Genomic DNA, 18,980 nt, shown 5'->3' with positions numbered 1-18,980 from the left:
AACCGTGTGTCCGGCCGCTTCGACGCGACCGATCGAGATGAGATTGTGCGGAATGCCGGGTGCGTGGATGACGTCAAGCAGGTCGACAGTGGTAGTCTTCCCGTCGTGCTTGTAAGTGAAACGTATGGTTCCGCGACCGAGGATGGGGGTGGTTCCGGCGCCTTGGAGGTACTTGCCAGTGACGGGTGAGTAGGTGGTGAAGAGGCGCCGTTCGCGCGCGACGTGCGATGTGGTGCCGGTGTCCGCGATCCATGCGCCGGCGCTCATAGCGGTAAGCGCGACCTCGTTGATCGTGGCGCCCGTCTCGATGAGAGCGTAGGCGTATCCTTCATCGTCCGAACTCTCCTCCGCCTTCCCTTTCTTCTCCTTCGCCGTCAACGCCTTCTCATCCTTTCCCGTCTCCCTTTCTTTCCCTTTGCCACCGCCCCACGGACGATGGTTCGGGCAATCCCTCTGCACCCCGACCTTCCCACACTTCCAGCAGTGCGGCGGCCCGCCGCTCCGCTTCCCGCCGGTCCCACCTTGCTTCGCCAGGAACGCGGCCTCGGTTGCGTGAGTGCGCGCTCCGTGATCGCGTATTGATCCGATGATGGTGTCCGGGTCTTGGAGCGCGCTCTCTTGAATCGAGCTCGTGAAGCCGCGCCAAGACTCCGGGAGTGCGCAGAGAAGCAGAAGTGAGAACTCATCGTTTGAGATCGTCCGGTTCATGTCCGCTAACTCCGACCGCCACACACCCATCCTCTGCACCCACTCGTCCACGTCCTCCCCATCAGAGTATTGTGAGTTCATCATCTTCCTCTTGATCTCGATGATGCGTCCCACGCCGCGTACTTGATAGTTCTTCTCCAATTTCATCCAGGCGTCGTGGCTCGTATCCGCGTCCGATACAAGCGCCGCGGCCGCCGTCCCGAGCTTGAGTTGCATACCGACAAGCGCCGCGAGGTCTTTGTCTTCCCAGGCTTCGACGTCGGCTCTGTTGCTCCTGTCGTCGGCTAGCTTCGGGCGCGTCTCGTGACCGAGGACGATGTCCGAGATCTTCGCGAGTTTGAGAAGCCCTGAGAATTGCCGACGCCACCGGGGATAGTCGCTCGATCCCGAGAGTGGCTCAATCTTCGCCCGGAGCAACGAGTTGATCTTGTCGGTGTTGGAAGTCATAGTGAGTGGAGATGTCAAGCTAAGGTGTGTACAAGAGGCTGAGTGGATACTGCTTTAGAACGAAGCAGGGCTCATAACCTGTAGAAGTTCGCGCAGGTTCGGGGAAGGGAAAACGAAGCTTGATTAGCGCTGTATGCGCGCGCGCTGTAAATAGTACATGACAAGAACAAAGACCTAAGAGTATCGTAAGGCGTGATAGACTGAACTAAGAGATAAGGAACTACAAAGGTATCATCCGAACGCATAGCGTAATCTAATCTAATCGTAGCCGGCGCTTCCGCGCGTATCTTCAACATGATGAGTACAAGGTCTCCTCCACACGCTTTGGTAAGTGAGGCAGGCAAGACGTACTCAGATGACGCCCAAAGGACCCTTCAATTCATGTCAGAATCTGGCAGGATCCAATCCGGTGCACAAGGTGCGTGCACCTCGACCTCACAGGCTTGATTGGTTTGGCTAGGAGGAGGAGGAGGAGGAGGCGGGTGGTCCAGGTAAGTACTGACCTGGGAGTGCTAGTACACATACATCCGAGGCGCCCAGCTTCCAAAAGCACGCCTGCGTTGCAGATTGTGAGTAAAGATTCCTGCGTCCATTCAAATCTGCTCGACGTACCTTCCCTAACAACGCGTGAGTAACAGCAGCAAGCAGGGACGGCGCGAGGGGAGGACACAAATGCCAGCCGGATTCGGCCTGGTCTCAAAGCTTGAGGGCCCTTTGACACGACGTCGCAGCACCGAGTCACAATGACTAGAGAGCCACCACTCCGTCTTAACGACGCACAGTCGAGTCAAGACGGAAGGAAATATATTGACTGATTCTCGAGCAACATATGTGTCGAACGGCCTCGAACTCACTTTCGCGAAACCCGCGTCATGCACTCCCGCGGCACCCACACCGCACCTTTCGTGATCTCTCCCATACCGAACGACCCATCCCCCGCCGACATCGCCGGCTACCGCGACCTGCGGCTCGCCGCGCTCAAGAGCGACCCGGCCTGCTTCGGATCGACGTACTCGCGCGAGGCCGCGTTCGACGACGCAACATGGCGCGCCCGCATCACCGGGTCCGGCCGGAGGACGGTCGTCGCACACGAGCCGCGCTCCGCTGAGGACAGCCAAGACGAGGGTGCAGGGAGGTTGGTGGGCAGCGCAACGGTCATCGCGGCGAGGGCCGTCCCGGGGGTTCCGCTGCCCGCGGGAGCGGAGAGGACCACGGCCTACTTCGTCTTCGGGATGTGGGTCCGGCCGGAGTGGAGGCAGCACGGCGTGGGACGGATGTTGTTGACGCACGCCCTCGACTGGGTTGCGCAGGATGCGGGGTCGGGAGAAGGGCCAGGGCGAGGGTGCGCGGTGGTGTGGCTGGAAGTTGCGGCGGGAAACGGTGAGGCGAAGAGGCTGTATGAGAGGGCACAGTTCGAATACGCGGGAGTGGGGGAGCATGGTGGGGTGTGGATGTCGAGACTCGAGAATGCTTCATGACTTGTAGAGGAAAGAGCCAACTAACACTGGTGCGAACAAGTCCGAGAGTCGAGCACGTGACGTTTGGCGGCGACGCTGTAAGCACCACCTCCTCCTCTTGTCCCCTGTGCATATGTGACACATAGGGATAGAATGAAAATAATAATAATAATCCTCCTCTTGTCCCTGTTTCGCGCTTCATTGTCAGCGTTCACCGACCATCTTCGTCCCAACCTCCCCGGCCCCATTCCGAGAGGACACCTCCCCGATCCCCCGGTCTCCCTCATACCGCCTTTGCCAAGCTCGCCTCGATACCACACGGCCGACAGCTCCAAGGAGTGGAGTTCGGCACCGTCCACTTCCTATGTCCTACCAAGGCGATCAACGACTGCAGCGACGAAGATATCAGTGCGTGCGATGGCGCGTTGTACCTCAAACACACCAAACTTTAGCCCGAGGGCTCATCATCAAATTCATGGATGGCAACCAATGTGACGTCTTTAAAGACTCGTTCGATGTTCGTACTCCCTCAAGGCCTCACCCGTTGGGCCATCTCAGTCAAATTCTCGCCCCTATGTTCACCCACGGCTTCCGCACGGCCGTGTCCTCCCTTGTCGGCAAGAATGCCTTCTGTACTGATGGATCGACGCGCGAGTAGCTTTCGACAGCGGGAATGTAGTGTACGTTGAATAGTGCAAGTTATCGCTACAAGATATCGGCTGGAATACATGCATTCTTGTCTGCACGAGTGTGACTAGTCAACGCCTCCAGTGTCTCGCAGCTGCTCCTCTTCGTCGGATGAGTCCTCACGAGTGGCCTGTCCTCCACCCCAGAATCGATTGAAGACGTTGCGCAGAAGCCGCACTGACAAGGCCTGGACGATGATGAGCGCGAATATGGGAACCAACGAAAAAGAGACGCACCGCCACTTCTTCTTCCTCTTCCTCTTCCTCCTCCTCTTCGTCATCTTCCTCAGCCACCGCCTCCGCCGGCCGCCGGAGCTGCACCCCACCCTCCTCCGCAGCCTCCTCCACGTCCCCCGGGTCCACGAAGTCCACCATGAACTCGCCTCCGGGCATCCCGCCCGGCATCTCCCCGCCCTCCTGCAGCGGCTGGTTCTCGATCTCGACGAACAGGTCCTCGAGCGCCTCCTCCGGCATCTGCCCCGCCCACTGCGCGAACTGGACGACCCCGCCCGGGAAGCGCTGCTGCACGGTCGGGTGCGCGTCCCAGAAGCCGAGCAGCTGCGCGCGGAACGCGCCGTCGGGCACGAGCCGCTCGAGCATCCGCGCCTCCTGCCGGCGCGAGCGCGGGCGCGCCGCGAGCAGCTCCTCGACCCCGCGGAAGAAGTTCCCGTCGTACTCCGTCGTCCGCGTCGGCGGCGGGAGCGGGTCGCACGCGAGCGCGCGGCCGTCGAGCACCGCGCGCGGGAGGAAGGTGAACAGCGACCGGCTCGAGGCTTCCGTGACGAGCACGTGGCGGTAGACCGCGGCGGAGAGCGCGGGCGCGTCGAACCGCGCGGAGAAGGCCTTCGGGGGCGCGGGCGAGCTTGACGGGAGGGCGGTGTAGGTCACGGCGACGGTCTTGGAGAACCAGCTGGCGCGATCGGAGGACTTCCAGAGTGCACCGGCGCGGTTAGCGTAGAGGCGGGAGAGCAGGTGCAAGATGGCTAAGCTGTCCGACAACAGGGAACTTCTGTCAACCTGTATCCTGAAGGATGGGTGCTGCCGGATGTTGCCTCCTAGTGTGATGTCGGCTTTGTCGGCGAGAAGGGGGACAACGGAAGGAAAGGTGTGGATGGCCTCCTTTAACGCCTCCGTGCTGCGTTCGTGGTCCTACATGGTGTCTCAGACACACCAATATTTCCAGCAAAATACGACGTACCATGTCGCCTTCTCGAATGAACAAGGCAAGCGCACGCGAATACGCAATACCCGGAAGAAGGTTTGGTAACATCCGCCTGACATACGGTGACTTACCATCCTTGGCCTCCTTCTTGATCTCCGATTCGAAGACGTCCCATAGGTCAATGAGCCACTGGCCCATATTCGTCTTGATCGCGAGATAGTCCAAATGTAGAAGCGCGCCGTGAGGATCGGTCCATGGGTCAAGGGCGTAGAGGAGGCGAGCAAATTCGAAAGATGTGCGGACGCAGCCACGACGCTGCAAATCGCTGTGCACATAGTCTGCTTCATTTCGCAACCATAAAACAGATGAACGCACCTGATCTGTCGATGTAGCGCAAGGAAGAAGGGGCGGTTCTCGATGCGGTCGAAGTCGAGCCGATTCGAGCCGCTCGTGAAGTTGAATGCTCCGACGAAGGCACGTTCGTAGGTGAACAGCGCCCGATCGACGTAATCTGCCGCTGTACTGTGCTCTACCAATGCACACTCAGGAAGAGTTCGCTAAGAACGGTCGCGCGAATGACAAACCTTCTCGGTGGTGGTAAACCTCAGACAGCTGAAGAAGCGTGTCTGCATGGTAGGGGAGCAATCGGAGGATGTGATAAAATCCATCGGGATCTGCCAAGCAAAATGAACACCTCGGTATATGCGCAGGGAGACCTCATAAACGCACCTCCTGACATGACTGTGCGCATGAAGTCGAACGTAACCGCACGGTACTTCTTGCTGTACTCCACGGTCCACACCTTTTCCCCATGCACCGGCTGCCTGAGATGCCGCTTCAGGCTCCCTTCCATGTCATCCTCCGTAAGGACTTGTACCGACAGGCCCTCCCTGAACTGCGCGGGCCACCAGTCCGGTTGAGGTCTTGTAAGGTTCGATCGTTTCGCGGCGCTCTGCCGGGCGGGTGTATGTGGGTTCGACGAGGACACCTTCGCTGCGGAGATGACCTTGGACCCAAAGAACTTGCGGAGCTCCGCTTCGCTATCGAGATGTTGCACCGATACGGCGAGGAGCGCTGCGAGATCGCGCGCGCTCACCGGGGAGGACGCAGGCCCAGCGGCGGAGGATACCAGCTGCTGCTTCAAGTCGGGGTACTTGACGGAGAGCTCGGCGAGTGCCTTGTCGACATCGTCCATCTCGTCTTCCTTCGCCTTGTCCTTCGCCTTCTGCTTCTTGAGGGCTTTGCGCTCTTTCTTAGAGGGGCCTGCCGGCGATGAGGGGGCTTCATGGGCGGGTTGAAGGAGGACAGCGACAGGAGCTGGGGATGGGGGAGCGGGGGAAGGTGCGGCGGGGGTTGAAGGTGCGCCCTTCTTCTTCTTCTTTTTCTATGTGTGTTCCTCGGAATTAGGACGCGCAGGAGCAAATGGAAAGAGCTCACGAGCCTTCTTGGACTTGGATGAACGGGTCTGTGTCTCCTCTTCGCTCTCATCATTGTCGTCGTCATTTTGTCCCGACATGAGCTGGGACAGATGTTATAAACAACTTCCACGTACAGAGCCAGGTCTGGATACTCACTGCGGCGAATCCTCCTAGTTGGGGTTTCGACGATGGCGCGACCGGGCTCTCTTCCTCAGACCCATCTTCAACAGCATCCTGGAGATCCAACAGTTCTTCTTGTTCCCGTAGTTGTCTTTTGTTGAGCCGAGGTGGCATGTTGGTATCAGGTGGGAGGAGGGAAGGAAGATGAATGGTGATGAGGTCATCGTCCCAGCATTGACTCAAGACATTAAACGCCGGCTTCGGATCCGGAACAATCAACAGCGTCCATTTAAATATCTTCCAGAGGACGCTTGGCTCTAAACAGTGCTTACTCTCAAGGCCAGCGAAAGTTAGTGAGATTGGGATTAGTTCTCGTATCAAAAGTACTTGCACGCCTCGAGAGAGATGGCAGATAATGGCGACATGTCCTCTTCGTCCCCTGCAGCCTCACAGGAACTGATATACATCCGCAGACCATCCTCTGGTTCTGGCCGTGTCTCTATGTACATGTGAGACAAATACACCCCGAGGCGCTGTCTTCATAATAAGACTGTCCCCAAACAACCGCAGAGAAAGTGTCGTCCCCGCCTTTCGTCAAGGTAACGCGAGGATCTCTCTTAGACGCATGAACACCGCTGGCACAGAAAGCCTCGACCGAAAGGCGCGTACAACAAAGCCCGGTACTGAGCTCGCCCAGCTCCAGTTGCTATCCTCGGCAAACACCCACTTCTTCCCTACCGTCTTCATCTTCCCAACAGTGGCGAGCGGCGGTCCCTCGTGCTTTGCGATATACCTGGACGACGTGAACCCTTTTAACACCTCGCGCACGTCGTACAGCACGTCCCGGTCTCTCTGCCTGAGTCGTGGGCGTCGAAGGCGGAAGATGGGGGTCTGGTGAGCGACGGAGAAGCTGGTGCCGGCCACGGTGAACGAGCTCAGGAAGTGCCCGATGGCGTTGGGCGCAGTGGGAAGGTATCGCGCGTTCGTCTCGTCCCGGCGCGCCACGGCTTTGTCCCATTGTTCGAGGGTAAAGCCCTCGCGGAGGGCGTCGTGCTTTTCGTGCAGCACAAAACCGTGCAGCACAAAGCGGTCCGCAGGAGATACGAGTGGCAGGGGCTCGCCCTCAACTGGGCGGATGGTGAAGATCATGGCGTTGTCGGACGCTAAGACAAGGTCATCGATCGTCTCTCCGGGCTCGCGTTCCAGGAGGTGGACGGTGATGTTGATGATGATCGTGAGGGAGTACTCCTGAATCTTGGCCCATTCGCTGATGGCGTCGGTGAGAGCTTTGCGTGCGGGATAGCCAAACCTAATGTAGGCTGCGTTTGGATCAGGACAGCTTGCGGACGGTCGGCATTCGAGCCTGAGACGGCAAGTCAGAGACGGAGAGAATGTGATTGGTGAGAGAAACGGACCTGTGTACTGGCCAGGCTTCCTTTTGACAATCGCGGGAGCAGTACTTGACCGACCGACATCCACTGCATTTTTTCAGCGTCATCCGATCTGCTGGCCTTAACCCACATGTGGAGCATTTGTTGGAACCGACGAAAAGGTTACTGAGGCTCATGAGGGGAGATGGCCGGAGTCGGAAGTTCAATACCGTGAACGAGGGCTGGGACGGACGTCAACATATGAAGCGCGTGTTGACCGCGAGGTCGACATCAGGTCACGGGTGCGTGAGGTCGCTTTGTTCAGGGCCGGCACGAGCGCAGGAGGACTTCAGTACTTCAGTCCTCGCGGAAGCGCAGAGAAGGTTAGCGCTCCGTACGATGAACAAAAGGCCTGATAATGAAGATCAGGCAATGCACTTTCGTTTTCTGATCTAAGCAAACTCATACATGACGTTGACATCTTCAAGGCTCTCACAAACCACCGCGTTCTTCACGAGTGTACTCGTCTTCAGTGTGCCTTTCTTGCCTTCTCATATTCCTCCCAGCCCATCTCTGCAATCTTGTCTACCTTCCCTAGCACCTCGCTCTCCATTGATTTCATATACCCTTCCATCGCGGCGATGAACTCAGCTTGACCGGCTGAGAGGATGCGGACTGCGAGCAGCCCTGCGTTCATCCCATTGTTGATCGCAACAGTTGCGACCGGGATGCCTCGCTAGAACATATCCGCTATCAGTGAGGAGTCGCAAACGAAGTGACTGCAAACTTACCGGCATCTGGACGATACTGTGAAGAGAGTCTACGCCATCCAGCGTGCTCCCCTTCACCGGCACGCCAATAACAGGCAACCCTGTCATCGCTGCGACCATGCCAGGTAGATGCGCCGCTCCTCCTGCCCCAGCAATGATTACACGCAACCCCCGCGCAGACGCGGAGCGAGCGTATTCGACGAGCCGGTCGGGCGTGCGATGGGCGGAGACGATCGTGAGTTCATGGGGGATCCCAAAGCGGACGAGCATGTCGGCCGCGGGAAGCATCACAGGCAGGTCCGAGTCCGAGCCCATGATGACCCCAACCAGCGGGCGCTTGTGCGAAAACCCGCGTTGTGGGGAGACAGGGGCGAACGTGCTGAGCTCGAGCTGCATACTGTCATCGTCTAGGACGGAAGAGCGAGGGAGGTGCTCCAGAAGCGGGCGTAGGCGGATCGCAAGCTCTGCGTCGGAAGGCGCGACGATGGTGATGTGCCCCATCTTGCGCCCGGCGCGGCACTCTGCCTTGCCGTAGAGATGGACGCGCGCCCCCGGGACGGTGAGCGCGAGTTGCGCGAAGGAAGTAACGTCGGGGAGGGAAGAGGATGCGCCTAGGATGTTGAGCATGCATGCAGAAGGGACTTTGAGGGCGGTGGATCCAAGAGGGAGGTTGAGGATCGCGCGGAGGTGGTTCTCGTACTGCGATGTCTCGCATGCTTCAATGGTGTAGTGGCCCGAGTTGTGTGGCCGTGGTGCGATCTCGTTAAGGTACACGGTCTCTATGGGTAGTTGCAGCGCATGTATCAAGCAACTGAGAAACGAGAGACGCACCATCTGCCATGAGAAACATCTCCACACCGAAGACGCCTGCACCCTGCAATGTCTTGACCGCGATCTCCGCTACGGTCCGTGCTCTGGCCGCGATAGAAGGGTCGTTGCTGCGCAGGGGGGCGAAGACGAGGTGACAGATGTTGTTTTGGTGTACCGTTTCAACGGCCGGGTACGACGCGACCTGCCCATCGCGCGAACGCACGACCATGACCGCGATTTCCTTCACGAAGGGTACCCACTTCTCCGCATACAACGACCGTCCTCCGAGCGCGGCGATGGCCTCTTCGGCGTGAGCGACGTCGCGGAGCACGTAGTTGCCGCGACCATCGTAAGCGAGTGTGCGGCTCTTGAGCATGAGGGGCAGGCCAAGCTTTTCCGCGGCGGCACGGATAGAGGCAACATTCGCGTCGACGGGCATGAAGTCGGAAATGGCGCACCCAGCGGCTTGCAAATGCACCTTTTGCGCGTACTTGTCCTGGATCACGCGAATCGTAGACGGGCTGGGGTGAACGCCGAGCGGGACTTTGCTCTCCACTTCTTCCAGGACGTCAACTCCCACATGCTCTATCTCCACAGTGAGGACGTCGACCTTTGCTGCAAGTTCGCGGATCTTGACAGGGTCGGTGAATGCGCCATCGATGTGCGCGAGCGCGGGAGTACGGGGCGCGAGGACCTGCTTGGCGGGACCGTGGTCACCAACATCGAGAACGACAACGTCGATGTTGAGGAGCGACGCGGCGGCACCGAGCATACGGCCTAGCTGGCCGCCGCCTGAGAGGTGGGTTTTGTGTGAACGAGCATGTTGGGGGCGAAGAAAAGAGCTTTGCAGGCATTGGGTGAGCAAACAGACGGCTTAATGCGACGAGCCACTTACTTCTACCTAGTATCCCAACGACCTTGTCCATGCTGGTGACGAGCTCGCTGAGTCGCGTTGAAGGTGGGGAAGAGTGGTGGTAAGACGCAAGCTTGTTCAAGATTTCGGCGCCTTCACCATTTTCCACTAGGCTTTTACGGGCCGACGTCCGCTCGAGCCTCCTCCTGGAAGCTCCTCTGGCTTGACTCTCCCTCCTTCATCCGTCATGGCCCCACCTCCCGCCCAGACCCCCGCCGCCCGCAAGCGAACGCGCAAGAGGAAACGCCGTGCTGCCTCTTCCTCCTCATCAGACTCTTCCTCAGACTCGTCATCCGACTCTGATGCTCCCCGGCAAGCGGTCGTCCGCGTCTCCATAAAGGGGGCAAAGAAGGCGCAGCCTACTCCCGAGACAAAGGCGGAATCCTCTTCCTCATCGTCTTCCGAGGACAGTGGGGACAGCAGCAGCGAAGCTGAAGATGAGCGGATGGGTGATGAGAGGGACCCTACGCCACCCACAGATGCTCGAAAACCTGTTCCGAAAGTTACAAGGCGTCCCGCATCACCTACCCCTCCACCGACAGCCATCCCGACGTTTATGTCGGAGAAAACCTCGGCAGAAATGCAAAAGGCGGACGAGCAAATGCTGAAGGAGAAGTTCAGGCGGTTTTGGATGGTGTCGGTAGCCGATGCATTCAAGGACGACCTGGAGGAGATCCGCAAGGTGCGTTTCATCTTAGCTCTGACTCCCTGGTGCATATGAATATCGTATATGCGCAGGAACCGAACATGACCTCGTCTCGTTTGGCGATGCTTATCGACTCGCTTGCGGCTGGCGGAGACGCACTTACGTCGAGAGTTGGGCCAGATGACGCTGTGAATGAGATGGAGATCGTGCTTGAACACAATACATGATTTCTTGTTGCCAGACCGATCCCTGCGAGACCGTCATAAGGAGTTTGCCATCGCGCCGGTGTGATATGCAGCTAAGTGATCTAGTAGGCACTTGACTCACGGAAGGTCTCATGCAGCAGTGCCAGCAGCCAAGAAATTCTGGTGGACACCGCTTCTGTGCCACTGCCAAGGATCGCCCTCTACCCCGATCCCGGTCATCACGGTCTCATGCGGCCACGCCCATAATCAATCGCCTCCACTGCCGCCGCCGATGCTTTCAGAGCATCTGCCACCGCAATTTCTCGACAGGCACCCTCCAAACGCCGCCCACTAGCCCCTAGAATAACACGGCGGCGCCCATCACTTTGCTGCTAGTTTCGTGAACTGGGGCGCACGCTCTCATTGTCACCTTCGACGTGCCTCCCGGTGGGCCATGCAGAACGGGCGGCGCGCGCTGCTAAGAATTTCATCATCCTGCACCGGGCTGTCAAGCCGCGGCGAAGCGACTGCCGCGAGGCGCATTTTGCAGTGCGTGACGACCCCAAGTATAAGACGGAAGGTTGGCATTTAGAAACGTCACCTTCCTCCCTCCCCCTTTGCCCCTGGTTTCTTCGCAATGCCGTCGGCGATGTTCTTTTTGTCGACTCTGCTTTGGGTTTCCTTAGCCCTGTCCTCTCTCCAGCCTAGTATGCCGCTTGACCCATTATATAACCCTGATGGTGATCAGACGACCACGCTCAGCCATTTCACCACTCAGCAGAACGTCCAAGACCACGAGACCACCTATTATTTCGATCAACTCATAGATCACTTTCATCCCGAGAAGGGGACGTTCAAGCAGCGCTATTGGCACTCCGATGAGTATTACAAGTCGGGTGAGTGCTGTTTCATCTCGTTTTGCCTCAGTTGTTCATTGGCAGATATCTCGATTAGGCGGCCCCGTCGTCCTCTTCACCCCAGGAGAACAGAAAGCTGATGGTGGGAGGGATTCTTCCACACACTCTCTTATATTGACTGATGAAGGTCGAGAAAGGTTTCACCTCCCGCTTGGACAAGAGCACCATGAGCGGCGCGTTCGCACACGCTCTGAATGGCTCTGGCGTTGTCATCGAGCACCGATTTTTCGGCGAATCCAACCCGTATCCCGACCTCTCATCCGAAAGCCTGTTGGTGCACACTGTCGAACAAGCGATCGAAGACATGGTTTACTTCGCAAGGAACGTCAAACTTCCTCAACCCGGTGGAGACAAACTTGCGCCCGGGAACACTGCCTGGATCATGGTGGGATGCAGTTACCCCGGTGCACTCACCAGTTTCTTGGTAGATCGGTACGATAACTGTCCGCCTTCCATCCCGTTGGAATCGCATTAACTAAATATCGCAGTCATCCCGATGTCTTCTGGGCAGGCTATGCTGCCTCTGCAGTTGTTCAGTCTATCGCGTATGCTCTGACTTTCTGTCTCAAGATTCGTTGCTGATGATGTCAACTAGCAATTTCTGGGGCTACTCGGACGCCATTCGCCAGAACACCCCTGCCAACTGTTCAGCTGACATCGCTGCGGCGATTAACTACGTGGATTCTGTTCTCGAGAATAACGACACGGCCGAAGTTCACGCTGTCAAGGCCAACTTCGGACTACAGGAAGTCGTACACGTGGACGACTTCGTGGCTGCACGTGCGTTGGCTTTTATTGATAGATTGGAGCTAGTCGTCTGATCGCATTCGGTCAGTTAAAAGTCCTTTGAACTACTACCAGTCAAATCACACGCTCTACGAGCAGTTCTGCGATGCGCTCGAGGTTGACGATGACGGTAGTGTTGCTCCCGCAAGTGGTTTCGGCCAAGAACACGCATTCAAGGCCATGGGCAAGTACTGGAAAGAAACTTACTATCCTCGCTGTATGTTTTCCCGTGACTGTTCCAATATCCACTAACTGTTCATTGTAGACTATGGCTCCAGAAACGCCGAGTATGTTTTACCCTTGGAATCGTGTCCCTGCTTTGGCTCCAACGTAGCTGCTTTTCAGGTCTAGCCTCGGTACCCACAATGCATCTTCAACTCGATGGAACAACACGGCGGCACCTAATTCCGGCCGGTCGTGGAAGTGGTTGCAGTGCGTCCACCTCCACCCGATCATATTCCACTTCGCGTCGCTTATCGTTGTCCCTCTAGATGCCGAAACTTTGGCTTCTTCCCCGTCGGGGCACCCGAAGGCTACCCATCGTTCGTCTCCCGCTTCCTCAAGCTCGACCACTCCGAGAGGAGCTGCGAGTACGACTTCCCGGGCGCCCTTCACGGCACGCTCCGCTCCCCCGTCCTCAACGCGCTCAAGGTGAACTCCGACCACAACGGCTGGAACACCACTCGCCCGCATCTCATTTTCGCGAACGGCTGGCGTGAGCGTTGCTCTCCTACGAATTTCATCCGTCCCGCTGACACTGAGCTTTGCAGGTGATCCTTGGCGCCAGGCGACCGTCGCCGCCGACGGTGTCCAGGCGTCCCACAGCGACAAGCAGCTTCGCCTCATCGCTGACGGCGCGCATTGCAGCGATTCCTTCATCACGCATAGCAACAAGCAGATCGAGGCGCTCCAGCAGACGGCCATTCAGCGCATGGTGGACTGGTTCGTGGAGGACTTCGGATGGGTCCACTAACATCAGCGTTATGATGGACATTGGTAGACTATACGCTCTTGTGGCCCTGGTATACTATCGGTCTATTCTACGGCACTCAATATTCTAGGTGAACTTCGTTGTGAAAGCCTCATGGTGCGCCCCATAGCTAGCTCAGCCGCTAAATCAACATAGCTAGTAGATGGACCTTCGCAACTCAAATAAGTTAACACCTTTTACCACGTCCGCCTCAAGTTGATCTTCCTAGCTGACGACCCGAGCGATGGGTATTAGATATTATGTAGCCCACATTGGACACCGCCTCTAATATCCTCAACTACCTTCGGCCGATCCCCGATGAAGGTCTTCGACTACTCTACATGTTGTTCTGTGTGCGATTTAGTGTAGTAGTTTCGCAATGTGATAGAATCTTTTCCTAACAGCCTCCTATAGCTTGATGAAATGCAGCACTCTACGCGAAGGGGCTCGAGCGCGCGCTTGCACCTTCATGCATCTCAACTCTCTCTCTCTTTCTTCCTCTCCCCATTGGCCCCCTTCGGCTGATCTTGGAAGAGCGACCAATGCCATTGCCCTCCTCTCCATAACATGTGGCTTCTGAACACCAACCGCGCCGAGCTCCACTTCTTCTCCGACCCTTCCTCCGTCCTGGGAGGATACGCGACTCTATCGCATACATGGAGCCGGTCCGAAGCGCGGCCAGAGCAAACCTTCCAAGACCTTCAAGCCATATTCCAACGATGCGCCACTGAGGGCAAGAATCCACGCGATCATGTATCCGACAAGATTCGAAACTGCTGTCTCGTTGCGGAGCGCGACGGATACGAATGGGTGTGGGTGGATACTTGCTGCATCGACAAGACGAGCAGTGCGGAGCTCTCGGAGGCGATCAACTCCATGTTCAACTGGTACGTCCTCTCCGAGGTGTGCTACGCGTACTTGGAGGATGTCGGTGCCGATGAAGACCATGGAGCCGTGGGCTCGGAGTTCAGGACATCTCGATGGCATACACGAGGGTGGACGCTGCAAGAACTCCTCGCGCCCACCTTCATGGTGTTCATGTCGCGAGATTGGACGCCCATCGGGACGAAGCACCAACTCTCCATCCTCCTCTCCGAAGTAACAGGGATCGACAGGGCGCATCTTAAGCGCGAGAAGGCCTTCTTGGATGCGTCTGTCGCGGAGAGAATGTCTTGGGCCGCAAGCCGTACGACAACGCGCGTAGAAGACGAAGCCTACTGCCTCCTCGGTCTCTTCGACGTCAAGATGCCCCCGTTGTACGGAGAAGGTCGCCAAGCGTTCTATCGGCTTCAGCTAGAGCTTTCACGACACTCCATAGACACCTCCCTCTTCGCCTGGGGCATCGTGCACGACGGCACTCTGCTTCACGATCCAACGGCACAGCCCGACTACGAAGACATCCATTTCTACCAGAGGCCAGAACTCTCCCCGTACTCGTGTTTCCTCTTTGCGTCGTCTCCTCGTGACTTTCTTGGAGAAACTCGCTATTACACCCCGGTACACAACCCCACGGCTGTTCTTCGTAGACCATCCCTTGTGCATTCCACAGACGAAGGCCCGTTCGGCAAGTTCGAGCTTCCGAGATTCGAGATCACCAGTCGAGGAATGAAGTGCCGCCTGCCTGTAGCCGAAGTAGACGGTATGGCCATCGCGGTCCTTCTCGTGGAGACTCGGCAGCAGCACCACATCGGCCTCTTCCTCAACCCATCTCACGACAACGAGCGATTCGATCTCGAGGAGCCGATGTACTATGCCACCAACGCCATCGTCAACGCGCAAAGTGGGGCGTGCATACAGTACCGCATCGCCCATCTCGGCGACGACCTGTACAACCTCCACTTCCTCGGCCACCGCGTCCACGCCCGCTGGCGCGACATCTTCATCCACGCCGTCCCCAGTGGCAAGTTCCGCACCGACCCCGCCAACCTCGTCCTCTACGCCCTCGCCGATCGCGCTGCGGACCCACCACCATTCCGCATCCCCCGTTGGCTCTTCGGCGCGCTGGCCGCGCTCAAACTCCTCCCTGCGGGCGGCCGTGTCATTTCCCTCGACCCTTCCTCCTCGTTCGAAATGTATCTGGAGTTCGCAAGCACCGCGTCGGGCGAGATGGTCCGCGTCCGACTCGGCCTATGCAACGCCTCCTCCTTGGACGAGCCCCGCCACTGGGCGTTCGCAGAGCCCGTGCACAGCGCGATGTGGCTACAGCCCTGGGCGAAGGGCGCACACGTGTGCGCGCAAGACCACGTCGACGCCTGGCCTCGCGCCGGCCGTGCGTTCGGCAACGCAGAGCGCACGGTGCGGCTCGCGTTCGTGCGGTGCGCGCACGACCCGGGACGCACGCGCGTCATGCGCCTCGAGCTGGGCGGGTCCGTTTACGACGCGATGCAGCGCGAGGCGAATCTTTTCCTCTCGGATCACAGGGCATCAAGGCTGGCGCGCGAAACGGTGGCTCCGCGGAGTCTCTCGGGCTGACAGGTCAAGTTCCGCATTGCAGAACACAAGCCTCGACGTCCACACTGTACAAGAGAAAGGCATGGCGGGGAGGAGGGCGCGATGGCGGTCGGGAACGGGACCGGATATCACCGAGGCTGGGTTGCGCAGGAGCGGGGGAACGCCACGGAGCGGTGGCAGCGGCGGCAAGCCGCAGAGCGTGGCGGTCTTGGCAGGGGCGCGTGGCGAAAGTGGAGGGCGAGCAGTCAGGTGAGCGGGGGCTTGGTAGGACTTGGGCGGGCGTGTGTCGCCGGTTGAACAAGTCGACGAGGATATGTGCCAAGTCTTACTAACATGGCGACGCCTTCTGGGGTGTTACAGCCGGCATAGGTTTACTATCCCCCGTTGTCAAAGAAGGACTGTGTTGATCGACGCGTGCCAATCACGCCTGGGGCAGTGTTCGGGGGGCAGTGTTAGACTCAGACCGCATATCAGAACCTGCATAATGCATGCGGCTGCTGGACGGCTTATAGGCAAGCTCGATCGGCCGTCGTGCACTTTCATCCCTACCCGTTCTCTCCTTGACTCGTTCTCCTTCCCCGGGTAGACTGTTGGTTCGCTCAGCTATCCTCATGCTTTTCTCAGCCTCGCTGGCTTTTTCCCTTCTCGCCTCCACTGTTCATGCTCTTTCTCCTCCCCATCATGCTCTGAATCGTCCTCGGAAGTATGGTATCAAGAAGCTCGACAAGACATACGAGAACACCACACTCTTTCATGTCCACTCACAGGAGCAGATCTCCGGCTATGACGATGCGTTCTACTTCGACCAACTCGTCGATCACAACGATCCGTCAAAGGGGACGTTCAAGCAGCGCTTCTACCACAGCTACGAGTACTACGAACCCGGCGGACCTGTCGTCCTCATGACGCCCGGGGAATCCGACGCCTCGGGGTTCACCAACTACTTGACCAACGAGACCATTCCCGGGAAGCTTGCGGAGATGCTCGACGGATCCGTGATTGTCTTGGAGCATCGGTTCTTCGGCATCTCTCAGCCCACGGGTGACCTCTCCGTAGAGTCCCTGCACCTGCATACGATTCAGCAGGCGATCGACGACATCGAATACTTCGCCAAGAACGTCGTGCTTCCGCAGCCCTATAACGACACTCTTGGTCCGTCTCAGACCCCGTGGATCATGGTGGGAGGTAGCTACCCTGGGGCGCTGACGAGTTATGTGATGCAAAAGTGCGTGTTTCTGAACCCCCCATGTTCTGTGCGACGCTGATGGTAATGGCATCTTTCAGCAAACCGGATCTCTTCTTCGCCGGATGGTCCTCGTCAGGGGTCGTACAAGCTCTCGCGTATGTCCTTTCTCGTTGCGCATTCTCCGATCAAGCCTGTCTCACCTTTGATCATGCAGCAACTTCTGGGGTTACTACGAGCCCGAACGTCAGTACATGCCGAAGAACTGCTCTGCGGACATGACCGCAGTGATCGACTACGTCGACTCGGTGTTCGAGAACGGTACGAGCGAGGAGATCTGGGCGATGAAGCAGAACTTCGGTCTCGGCGACCTCACGTACAATGACGACTTCGCTTCCAATCGTCAGTGACGCCCTCCCCGAGACTTCTTTCGCTCGTCTTCTCACGCACTTGTATCTCGGTCACAGTGGCGTCCATTCCTTCACTGTGGCAGTCGAACATCGAGCTGGTGTATGCGTTCTGCGACTACCTCGAGACTTCTCCCACCAACGAGACGGCGCCAGAGGCTGGCTTTGGTCTCGAGACCGCCTTCCAAAAGTGGGGTGAAATCTGGAACGTGACTCTCCCTGAGAGTATGTGCCACGATTATATCCTGGGTGTGGATCGTCCACTGACGGTTTGACTCAGAGTGCGGCAATGTCACGAACGCAACGTCAGCATCATAAGTCCCGCTTCCGTTATAGAACAGACTCTGACACATTTACGCAGCGAGTGCGGCTTGGACGGGATTCACCGTCCTGACTACACCTACTGGGCCAACACCACCGCACCCAACGACGACACCTCCTGGATCTGGATGACGTAAGCGATCTGCTTTTCCATGGGTCGTCCCTGCTGTACTCAATCTTTTGGTTCCGCCAGCTGCAACGAGTTCGGTTTCTCGATGACCGGGGCTCCGCGTGACCACCCATCCCTGATCTCGCGCCAGCTCACGGTCGCCGCTGACGAGGTGAGCCACATATACCCATCGAGATGGAAGCGCAGACCCTCACGACGCCCCTCACAGCTCAAGTGTAGCTACCGGTTCCCGGGGGCCTTCTCCGGCACGAACTCCTCCATGCTCCTCAACGCGCTCTCCGTCAACTCGCGCTACTGGGGCTGGAACGTGACCACCCCGCGCCTCGTGTTCGTCAACGGCGAGCAGGACCCGTGGCGGGAGGCGACGGTCGGCGCGGACGGCGCGAACCCGTCCTTCGATTCCGCGCTGCAGCCGCACCTGATGCACGACATGTTCCACTGCTCGGACCTCGTCATCGACCCCTCCAACACCGAGAAGATGGTCGAGGTCCAGACTGAGGCGCTGAATGCGATCGTGGGGTGGGTGCAGGAGTTGAAGTCTAGCAACTCGTCGTCTTCGTCGTCCTCATCGTCATCGTCATCGTCTTCCTCCTCTTCTTCTTCGACGTCGTCCTCATCGTGGTCGTGGTCCTCTTCGTCGTCGTCGTCGTCGTCGTCGTCGTCGTCGTCGTCGTCGTCGTCGTGAGGGGCGAGCTTGCAGTGGGTGTCTCCATCGGACTCGAATAAGAGCTAGTAGATTAAATGCGCTTATAAATTGTACCTTCTGCGCGACCTTTATTGCTATTGCTTTGTTGCATCTTCCTTGTGCGATTCGTGACCTCGAGATCGCCGGTTCTGATCGGGCACCCTGTGAGAATAGGGGAGGTCCACATTGTGTTCGAGATCGGAGGAGCCCTCTGGAGGTCGGGCGGCGGTGAAAGCGCTTTCAGTCTCACTTCAGAGTCGCAAACGCCTAATCATGGATGTCACATTTTGTCAAACCCGTGGGCGAGAGACAGTGCGTGTGGGGTCTTCTCCACGCGAGGGCGGCGATGGAGGCGCGGCGTCCTCCTTTCTTTCTCGGGGATCGCGCACTTTGAAGTTTGACCTCCTGGATGGAAATTCAAACAGCAGTGATCCGGTG

General features: G+C 57.9%; 7 protein-coding genes across 7 annotated transcripts; 5 read left to right on the top strand and 2 right to left on the bottom strand.

Annotated features, from left to right (window-relative positions):
* Positions 1 to 2,027: 2,027 nt before the first annotated feature.
* Positions 2,028 to 2,633, top strand: BXZ73DRAFT_76645 (acyl-CoA N-acyltransferase; the record flags this gene model as incomplete). Its single annotated transcript, XM_048022487.1, has 1 exon — positions 2,028 to 2,633. The coding sequence occupies one exon, from the start codon at positions 2,028 to 2,030 to the stop codon at positions 2,631 to 2,633; it is 606 nt and encodes a 201-aa protein (XP_047879136.1).
* Positions 2,634 to 3,366: 733 nt separating this feature from the next.
* On the bottom strand, positions 3,367 to 6,172 carry BXZ73DRAFT_44998 (transcriptional repressor TCF25-domain-containing protein; the record flags this gene model as incomplete). Its single annotated transcript, XM_048019430.1, has 8 exons — positions 3,367 to 3,486; positions 3,536 to 4,447; positions 4,497 to 4,785; positions 4,836 to 4,989; positions 5,045 to 5,134; positions 5,190 to 5,777; positions 5,871 to 5,979; positions 6,035 to 6,172. The coding sequence occupies 8 exons, from the start codon at positions 6,170 to 6,172 to the stop codon at positions 3,367 to 3,369; spliced, it is 2,400 nt and encodes a 799-aa protein (XP_047879135.1).
* Positions 6,173 to 7,897: 1,725 nt separating this feature from the next.
* BXZ73DRAFT_89320 (phosphoribosylaminoimidazole carboxylase) lies at positions 7,898 to 9,874 on the bottom strand (the record flags this gene model as incomplete). The annotated part of the gene is made up of 5 exons (XM_048025233.1): positions 7,898 to 8,104; positions 8,160 to 8,528; positions 8,553 to 8,917; positions 8,970 to 9,740; positions 9,850 to 9,874. The coding sequence occupies 5 exons, from the start codon at positions 9,872 to 9,874 to the stop codon at positions 7,898 to 7,900; spliced, it is 1,737 nt and encodes a 578-aa protein (XP_047879134.1).
* Positions 9,875 to 10,048: 174 nt separating this feature from the next.
* BXZ73DRAFT_76643 (uncharacterized protein) lies at positions 10,049 to 10,734 on the top strand (the record flags this gene model as incomplete). The annotated part of the gene is made up of 2 exons (XM_048022486.1): positions 10,049 to 10,543; positions 10,600 to 10,734. The coding sequence occupies 2 exons, from the start codon at positions 10,049 to 10,051 to the stop codon at positions 10,732 to 10,734; spliced, it is 630 nt and encodes a 209-aa protein (XP_047879133.1).
* A 667-nt stretch (positions 10,735 to 11,401) lies between these two features.
* Positions 11,402 to 13,368, top strand: BXZ73DRAFT_45140 (peptidase S28; the record flags this gene model as incomplete). Its single annotated transcript, XM_048019457.1, has 9 exons — positions 11,402 to 11,588; positions 11,647 to 11,691; positions 11,747 to 12,041; positions 12,098 to 12,154; positions 12,205 to 12,389; positions 12,445 to 12,616; positions 12,741 to 12,827; positions 12,887 to 13,110; positions 13,166 to 13,368. 9 exons carry the CDS (start codon positions 11,402 to 11,404, stop codon positions 13,366 to 13,368), a joined length of 1,455 nt encoding a protein of 484 aa, XP_047879132.1.
* Positions 13,369 to 13,932: 564 nt separating this feature from the next.
* Positions 13,933 to 15,837, top strand: BXZ73DRAFT_44903 (HET-domain-containing protein; the record flags this gene model as incomplete). Its single annotated transcript, XM_048019415.1, has 1 exon — positions 13,933 to 15,837. One exon carries the CDS (start codon positions 13,933 to 13,935, stop codon positions 15,835 to 15,837), a length of 1,905 nt encoding a protein of 634 aa, XP_047879131.1.
* A 590-nt stretch (positions 15,838 to 16,427) lies between these two features.
* BXZ73DRAFT_45117 (peptidase S28) lies at positions 16,428 to 18,542 on the top strand (the record flags this gene model as incomplete). Its single annotated transcript, XM_048019452.1, has 7 exons — positions 16,428 to 17,041; positions 17,101 to 17,157; positions 17,217 to 17,401; positions 17,467 to 17,657; positions 17,772 to 17,860; positions 17,921 to 18,008; positions 18,066 to 18,542. The coding sequence occupies 7 exons, from the start codon at positions 16,428 to 16,430 to the stop codon at positions 18,540 to 18,542; spliced, it is 1,701 nt and encodes a 566-aa protein (XP_047879130.1).
* Positions 18,543 to 18,980: the final 438 nt, after the last annotated feature.

The sequence above is a fragment of the Epithele typhae genome (genome assembly GCF_022376455.1).
Source record: "Epithele typhae strain CBS 203.58 chromosome Unknown BXZ73scaffold_16, whole genome shotgun sequence".
NCBI classification, from domain to species: Eukaryota; Fungi; Basidiomycota; class Agaricomycetes; order Polyporales; family Epitheliaceae; genus Epithele; species Epithele typhae.
This window is presented reverse-complemented; position numbering and strand designations above follow the sequence as displayed.